Here is an 8,908-nt window from a genome sequence, read left to right as displayed (position 1 = left end):
GGTCCAAGACCAGGACTGTTTTGAGACAGAAGCTGTTCCCAATACAAGCTACAGGGAGGCACCCCAAATAGGAAGTCATAGCAACAGAACCAATGTTTAGATCAGCAACACCACATGCCGTCTTGTAGGGCAGAGTCTCTGGAATGTGGAGCTGTGTGATTTGGGGTGATCTAAACATGGTTTTTGGGCACAGAGGACCTTTATTTTCCCCAGTTCCTTATTCATGGCAATGTCTAATAGATGGTTCTGAGAGGCAGTCCAAATAGCAGGCCTCAACTCCGGAACCAGAGACTAGATCAGATCCAGCACATATCCTCTTGTAGGGGACAGTCTCTGGAGCTCAGGTCTGTGTGATTTGTGATGATCCAAAGATTATTCAGGGGTGCAGAGGGCTCTTACATTTCCCAGTTCCTTATTCACAGCAATGTCTAATGCAAGGTTCTGGGAGAAAGGTGAAATAGGAGGCCTCAGCTCCAGAAGTTGACGCTGGATCAGAACCAGCACATGTCCTCTTGTAGGTTATAGTCTCTGGAGTTCAGGGCTGTGTGATTTGGGGTGGTCCAAAGTTTTTTTCTGCTGCAGCTGCCACCCCTTTATTCTTATTGAATTTTTCTGGGGGCACCCTATTTTGAAAACTCAAGATCTGGGTTTTGTAGGATGACCCAGTATAGGTCCACTTAGAGGGCTGAGTCTTCTGAATATGGAGGTGTATAATATGTGCCCCTGCAAACTTCATTTTGGGGTTCAGAGCTTTTCAATTTCCCCACAATATTTTTCTTTGGCTTTGCGAATAAGGAACTAGGAACTGCGAATAAGGAACTGGGAACTGGGAACCAACTTCAGCTTTGTGGAAGTAAATTGTATATTAACATACTGTAATGAAAGGTTCTTAGTTCGTGCTGATCCAATTTGATCTGGTTTGAATTTGTGTCTAAATGACAGGCTGTCTCCAACTTCCTTATTCCCTGTCCAGAAAGCTCTCCTCTCTTTTCTTCTTTGCAAATATTCCCAGAGTGCTGGAACTTTTTCCTTCTCACTGTTGGCCAAACCTATTGCATACCCCTTAGGATCACACTTGCCAAGCCTAAACAGATTCAGCGGGTTTAGAATGATTTTACTCTGCACTGTAAAGGGTTGCACTGTAAAGCATATATAACCCATTTCCACATGGGAGACTGCTTTCCTCTTTTTTGCATCAGTTTACCATAGAAATGAAACATTTTCCTTAGCGCTTTGGCTGACCTAGAAATAAAGATTTGTGATGGAAAGAAAAAAGTCCTCCAGTTCTCTTGGCAAGCTGTTACACATGGTTAGCTTCCAAAGAATGGCATTTGAACTGACCTGGTTCTAAGAGTATTATGGTAGAAGCTAAGAGTGATGTGAATATAACAGTGATAAAATTTGGAGTTTTATGCGTCCCCTGCCCTTGAGATGCTGTTTGGTGCAGCAGTTAGAATATCGGGCTAGGAACAGGGGAACCTAGATTCATATCCCCATTACGCCTAAAGCCTGCTGGATAATGGGTGACTAGTTTCTTTCAGCTTAACCTACACAGGCTTGTGAACAGAAAGAGTGAGAACTATGAGAGCTACCCTGAGCTCCTTGGAGATGGGCATATTCCTGTGGTTAAATTGTGGTTAAGTTGTGTCCAAAAAAGAGCCATACTAAAATCTTGAATTAAGAAATATTTTTGTTGTCGATTATTGAGAAAAATGAAGCATATGAAAATACAATCATGACAGAGTACAATGGAGCAGAGCTAATGTTGTTTTGTTGACTGAGCAATACAAACGGAGAATAGTGGTAATTTCCAAAGCAGTTTTTCACATAGTTCACTGAGGCCTGATCATTTGTGGAACAGAGGAACCTTGGAATGAATTTCAAAATAGCAAGAAACAATAATGCACTGCTATTAACTGATAATGAATGTGGGTATGATTTATCATTCCTGTAAAGACTGCAGATTAAGTAATATCTCAACAGTGAAATGAATGAAGTGTACTTATCCTCTGACTTCTCCTTGGTTGTCAGTTACTATACATCTTCTCTCCTTGAGCCCAGCTCCTAGCAACCAGTTAATGCAGTAGAATTAAAGGCAAATCAGCATCTTCCTTAATTGTAACTCTCACACTTCAGTGTTGTTTTGTCCTTTTTCCCTCATGTAGATTAAATACATTCATATGGATATAATATATGCAGTATCTTGCAGCACATTTTTTTTTACATACAACTCTCTGAAATTTTAGAGTTTCATTAGAAGCTGACAAAATAAATTGACTCCAGTGGTTTTAAGGCACAAATGTTTAAACGTGAACTCTCTACTTAAAATATTGTCTGTATATGTATCTCTTGTAACTCAGAGGTGTATTAAAGCTCATTTTCCAGCTGTGCTTTCAGTTTGGGTATAAAAGTTTTATTATGTTCAGAACTGATAGATGGGTAAAGATTATATTACTTTGTAAGCTGCTAACCAGCCTAAGAATATGTATGTAACATATTTCAAAGAGCCATCAATGGGGATCATTCATTACCCCTCAAAGAGTGCAAATATCAGATTTAAAACAAAGTAAATGGTGTTCTGTACATTCCATATAATTAGAATATGTGGAAAAGATGGTTTCTAAATATTTTAACAGCTTCATGTGTATCACTTATCTGTAAAACACAGTGGAAGTAAAATGTGAATTTGAACTTTTAAAAAGTCTCTTAATTTCTGGATTTATTTCTGTTAAGGTCCATTTTGCAAAGAGCCTCTGGCACCATGTAGTTCTCAACCATGTCAGAATGAAGGACTGTGTCACCACCATCCTTCTGGATACAGTTGTAATTGTCCTCCAGGATTTGAAGGCCACGACTGTGAAGCTGATGTCAATGAATGTTCCTCAAGACCATGTCAAAATGGAGGCACATGTACTGACATGCCAAATGTAAGTCTAACTTGTCAGAGATTTATGCAAGGAGAAATTAAGTTATGCTATGAACACCTGGTCAATGTTCACTTTTTAATCTTTATATTCTAAAACTAATTCTCTCAATAATTTCTCTGCATTTGGCATTTACATTTGAAACACTGACAATACACAAACAATCTGCCACAATGTTTTCCTTGCTATCTGTGCTCAATTTGAGTTCACCAAAGAAAATAAATAGTTTGGGTACTTCTATTATCCCACACTAAAAAAAAAACCAAAAAAACTTGCTACACTCTTCTTTATTAGTTATTGATTGCTTCCCATTGTTGCATTTTCTTGTTTCTTAAACTGAAGTGTAAATTGAGAAGGAGGAAACATCTGATAATAGGTTTGTGTCTTGAGCAGCTCTGTCTTCCTCCTCTTCTTTCATTAGTGTAATTTTAAAACGTTCAAAAATAACAAAGGAATAAACACATTTAAAAGTAAGTTGTTAAGTCAGTTAAACATTGCTCCAAGAGGCCTAAAGGAAGTTAAGACACATAAGAAGAAACTACAGTTTTAGAAGGTGAAGAGAAAACTGCTCTCAAAGCACCTGGGAGAAACAAATCACCTGGAGCAGATGGAGCTATTTCAGACTATAGAAACTGAGCCCATAGATAAAATCAAGTCTGAATTCTGTCTAGAAGCTAAAATAACTAAAATAAGGCTATCGTACTTTGGTCACATCATGAGAAGACAAGTCTCACTGGAAAAGATAATAATGCTAGGAAAGGTAGTAGGCAGTAGGAAAAGAGGAAGACCCAAAATGAGATGGCTTGACTCAGTAAAGGAAGCCACAGCCTCCAGTTTGCAGAATTAATATTAGGACGTTTTGAACATAGGTTGGTAGTGACTTGATAGTACCTAATACACGCAAAATCAGCAAGTCAAAGGTTATCTGTATAATATGGAAAGGTTTTGTGTTACACCCTGTGTCACAATTTGAGAACATGTTAACTCTGTGTGAAAAACACCTTTTTAAAAATATGTATATCATTTTATTGGATGGATTACTTAAACTTGGTAATTGTTTTCTTCTGAAATGGTAAAATGATATTGACAGTGATCTAGATGATAGCAAGTAGAGGTATATAATTAAATATAGAGCTACTTTTATGAGGTCCCTCTGTTATAGGGAAAATTTTGATGTAAATGATCTGTCAATGGTATCTAACCCCTTTCAGGCTAGCAAAGACATATGGAACTGGGAGTAGTAAGTGTTGGTTTTGTGAGGCAGAAGAGACAGCTGTTTTCCACATATGGTGGATATGTAAATAGGTAACAGAGGCAGTTAGGCAGATTGGAGAGACAGATTGTTATGGATCATGGGGTGGGGGGAGTATTTTGTTCTTCTCTCCCTCTGATCTCCCAGTTTCTCCTAGTAGGGCTGCCACCACCACGATTGGAACAGGCTTTACCTTTCACTAGCTGTTGGGAAAGCTGGCAAGCCTCTGAGCATGTACAAAATTCTAGCACATGACCCGGTTTAGACACATAGGTGAGGACTGACACAACTTTTCTTAACCAAGCAAGGTCTTTATTGAACTATAACAGACTACAGAATATAAAGAGCACACCTATTAGGGAAAATGGAAATTACTGTTTTTAGCTACTGTCTAACTGTCACTTTAAGTATTACTACAGAGTACCTTATTTGTCTCATGCTTGAGACTGGTACCTGGTGCCTTGAGGAGTAAGCAAGCCTGGTCGTTCGAACTCTCTGTCCTGTGACTCCAAGATCTCACCACAGCTAAATGGCTGCAGGGGCTTTTTGTACCCTCTCTTTCCATATTGAGTTTGGCTGGGCAGGGAAAACAAGTTCCCTCTCCTAAAACCAGCATCTTCTCTAGCTGGCCATGACAAGGTGGCTCTCATGTCACATACATCTCATAGGCCTTGTCTCACAGGTCTCTGGTTTTTATGATGGCACCAAAACACAACACAGTTGTGGGGAAGCTGTCAGTTTCCCCAAACATCAGAAGAAGAGGTGTCAAGTGGAGCAAATGGCATCTCAATTGCCCTGTTCATCATGACTCTCCAGGCTAACTCAGAGTTTGATTATGAATCAGAAGTTCGTTTGATATTAAAAGGTCCTAGGCCACCACAACACAGATTCTCTAAAAACTGTTACATTCTGTGGATATTTCTAAAAATCGTCAAGTAGTAGCTTTAAATATGATTACTGCAGCCCGATAGCCCCAAAATTCATGACTGGCCAATGAAAGTAAAAGAGACCTACATGTTGAAACTAACAGTCTACCAGCAAATATTTCCAGATCAGATTTGTTATGGTTGAAAGTTGCTCAGAGATTGGATCTTGTAGCACACTTCTGAGAAACAGAGTTCTTTATTCCACATTTGTTATTGTTTGGGTAGACATGTTGGCCTTGTACCTATTGTATTGAATAAATATTAATTTTAAAAGAATGGCTACTACTCAACAAAGAGTGTACAGCAGGACTGTGGGATGTACTTACATAGCTTCTATGTTTTGAGGTGACAGATTTTTTCAAAATTTTGGGGTGTCTCAATTTCTACTGTATTTTCATGTGTATAATGATGGCTAGCCTGATCTTGTCAGATCTCAGAAGCTAAGCAAGGTCAACATTCATTAGTATGGGAAGACGACTAAGGAAGCCCAAAATTGCTACCCTGAGGCAGCCAATGGCAAACCACCTCTGGCTGTCTCTTGCCTTGAAAGGCCTCTGCAGTTACCATAACTTGTCTATGACTTGACAGCAAAATAAATAAATAAATGATGTGCAGTTCACCCCTCATAGCTTTACTGGGGTGCATGTACTAGCAATGATAATTTCTGAATGTTAACAAGTATCATGATGGAAGTCTTTCTCTTTTGTAGGATGTGGCATGCACATGCCTGCCAATGTTCACAGGTAAATTCTGTGAGAAAATGGTGACCATCTGTGAGCCATCCCCCTGCCTCAATAATGGTACTTGCATAGTAGATGTGGAGGGCTATCATTGCAGGTAAGAAGGTTTCAACCTTGCTTGCAAAAAGTTATTAGATACAGAGAGAACATGGGAATGATAATGGTTTCATGTATTGTCGAAGGCTTTCACGGCCGGAGAACGATGGTTGTTGTGGGTTTTCCGGGCTGTATTGCCGTGGTCTTGGCATTGTAGTTCCTGACGTTTCGCCAGCGGCTGTGGCTGGCATCTTCAGAGGTGTAGCACCAAAAGACAGAGATCTCTCAGTGTCACAGTGTGGAACAGATGTAGGTCCTTTGTATCTACTCAGGAGGGGTGGGGTTGAGCTGAGTCAACCTGTAAAAGTTTCCCAGGGTGTGGAATGCTAATGGTGGGAGGCTTCACTGTATCCTGAGGAGGTTCTTTTGCATATGGATTGGTACTTGATGTGCTAATCTTCTCTGCAGGGCTATTGTCAGGGATAGAATGTTTTGTTAGCCTGGTGTTTTTCAGAACTGGCAACCATGCTCGATTCATTCTTAAGGTTTCTTCTTTCCTGTTGAAGTTTTGCTTATGCTTGTGAATTTCAATGGCTTCCCTGTGCAGTCTGACAAAGTAGTTGTCCAGTATTTTGGTGTCCTGGAATAAGATACTGTGCCCTGTTTGAGTTAGGCTATGTTCAGCCACTGCTGATTTTTCAGGTTGTCCAAGTCTGCAGTGTCTTTCATGTTCTTTTATTCTTGTCTGGATGCTACGCTTTGTGGTCCCGATGTAAACTTGTCCACAGCTGCAGGGTATACGGTATACTCCTGCAGAGGTTAGGGGGTCTCTACTGTCTTTTGCTGATCGTAGCATCTGTTGTATTTTTTGGGTGGGTCTGAATACTGCTTGAAGGTTATGCTTTTTCATAAGCTTTCCCATCTGATCAGTAATTCCTTTGATATATGGCAAAAACACTTTTCCTGTGGGAGACTGTTTTTCTTTGGTTGTTTGATTCATCCTGGGTTTGATTGCTCTTCGGATTTCATTTCTGGAGTAGCCATTTGCCTGAAGTGCGTGGTTTAGATGATTAATTTCCTCATTGAGAAAGTGCGGCTCACATATCCGTCTTGCACGATCCACTAATGTTTTCATTATGCCTCTTTTTTGTCGGGGGTGGTGATTGGAGTTTTTGTGTAGGTACCGATCAGTGTGAGTTGGTTTCCTGTAGACCTTGTGACCTAACTGAAAGTTTGCTTTGCGGATGACCCAGGTATCCAGGAATGGGAGTTTTCCCTCGATTTCTTTCTCCATGGTGAATTGTATGTTCAGGTGTATGTTGTTGAGATGATTCAAAAACCCCATCAATTCTTCCTCCCCATGGCTCCAAATGATAAATGTATCATCCACAAACTGGAACCATACACTAGGTTTGTGGGGTGCTGATTCTAGAGCTGTTTTTTCAAAATGTTCCATGTAGAAGTTTGCTATAACTGGGCTGAGTGGGCTCCCCATGGCCACCCCATCCATCTGTTCATAGAATTCGTTGTCCCATTGGAAGTAACTGGTTGTCAGACAATGGTGGAATAAGGCTGTTACATCCTCTGGGAAAATCTGATTAATAAGTGCAATAGTGTCTTTTACTGGAACCTTGGTAAACAGGGATACAACATCAAAACTGACAAGTATGTCTTGTGGATTGAGTTTCAGAGAACTGATTTTGTTGATGAAATCTGCTGAATCTTTGATGTAAGACGAGGTTTTCCCGATGTGGTCCTGCAGGAGATCGGCCAGATGTCTAGCTAATTCATATGTCGGTGAACCAATGGCACTCACAATGGGTCGGAGTGGGACTGAATCCTTATGTATTTTGGGGAGTCCATATAGTCTAGGTGGCTGTGCTTCAGTCTTGCATAGTTTTCTGTGCGTGTCGGGATGTAGTGAGGAATTCTTGATCAGCGCATTTGTTAGCCTGGTGATTTTGCAAGTGGGATCTCGTTTTAGTTTTTTGTAGGTGGAGGGGTCCAGGAGTTCATTAATCTTCTTTTTGTATTCCTCTGTTTTCATGATCACTGTAGCATTGCCTTTATCAGCTGGTAGAATGATGATGTCTGGATCTGCATTGAGGGTCTTGATGGCATTTTTCTCTTTGCGTGTTATAATATAACAATATAACGGTGGAGGGGAGGATGGAAGCCTTGAAGGAATTTTAAATTGTTTCATCATGAATTCTGTAACATAAAATATATATTACCCTGACGCTGGATGCAAGTGAAGCAGGTTGAAAAGGCAAGGCTTCTGATCAGTGTGTGTTTGACAACAACTTTGAAAAGAGAGAAACCATTGTGTTCATTAATTCATAGACCTATTATAACCATTCTGGGTCGGATTCATCAATCAGAATGTTAAAAATAGGTCTGTGCTCTTTATTTCTTTTTTAGCTTTTTGCAAATGAGAGAAGTAACCCAGGTATATAGATACCTAATTCTACTCCATTTTTATATAGATTTATAGACTTTTCCTCACGCCATTAAGAAGTACAATTTGTACTCTTCACACTTGCTTGACTTTTATTTGGCTGCCTTAAAGTGGATTCTGTGGAGCATTTTTCAAATGCAGTAAACAAACTCAAATTCTTAGAGTATTCATAAAAACAGAATATTAAAAGCTGCGGTACATAAAGGGAATGACAACACATTAGGAGTGAACTTACAAAGTTGAGGTATTTGATGGATGTGTTGGCTACAGCCCCATAGTCTGAAAAGAATCCCAATTTGAAATTTTCATAATGTGCAAGGAGAAATAGAAATGGGGGGAAAACAACCTAATGGTATGCTGAGTTTCTAAACCATGTTTCAAAGGAAAAACCAGTAAACAAAGTATATAGCACTGACTCCTACCTGTTAAGTATCTCCTGCAAATGTTATTCTGTTGTTTAATGAATTGGGAGCAAGAAACTAGGTTTAAATCCAGTAAAGTTCTGGCAGAAAGCAGTTGCCAACATGACAATTTCGCATGTTTCTCTTTCCCCAGCAATCCATGAAAGCTGA

At 39.8% G+C, this 8,908-nt stretch overlaps 1 protein-coding gene across 1 annotated transcript; it reads right to left on the bottom strand.

Moving 5' to 3' along the window:
* Nucleotides 1-7,037: 7,037 nt before the first annotated feature.
* On the bottom strand, nt 7,038-7,673 carry LOC129335514 (uncharacterized; the record flags this gene model as incomplete). Its single annotated transcript, XM_054988140.1, has 1 exon — nt 7,038-7,673. A coding segment is annotated over one exon (636 nt), but the record flags the coding sequence as incomplete, so codon positions are not given.
* Nucleotides 7,674-8,908: the final 1,235 nt, after the last annotated feature.

Source organism: Eublepharis macularius, chromosome 1, assembly GCF_028583425.1.
Source record: "Eublepharis macularius isolate TG4126 chromosome 1, MPM_Emac_v1.0, whole genome shotgun sequence".
Lineage (NCBI taxonomy): Eukaryota > Metazoa > Chordata > Lepidosauria > Squamata > Eublepharidae > Eublepharis > Eublepharis macularius.
The sequence above is the reverse complement of the archived record's forward strand: the minus strand, read 5'-3'. Positions and strand labels throughout refer to the sequence as shown.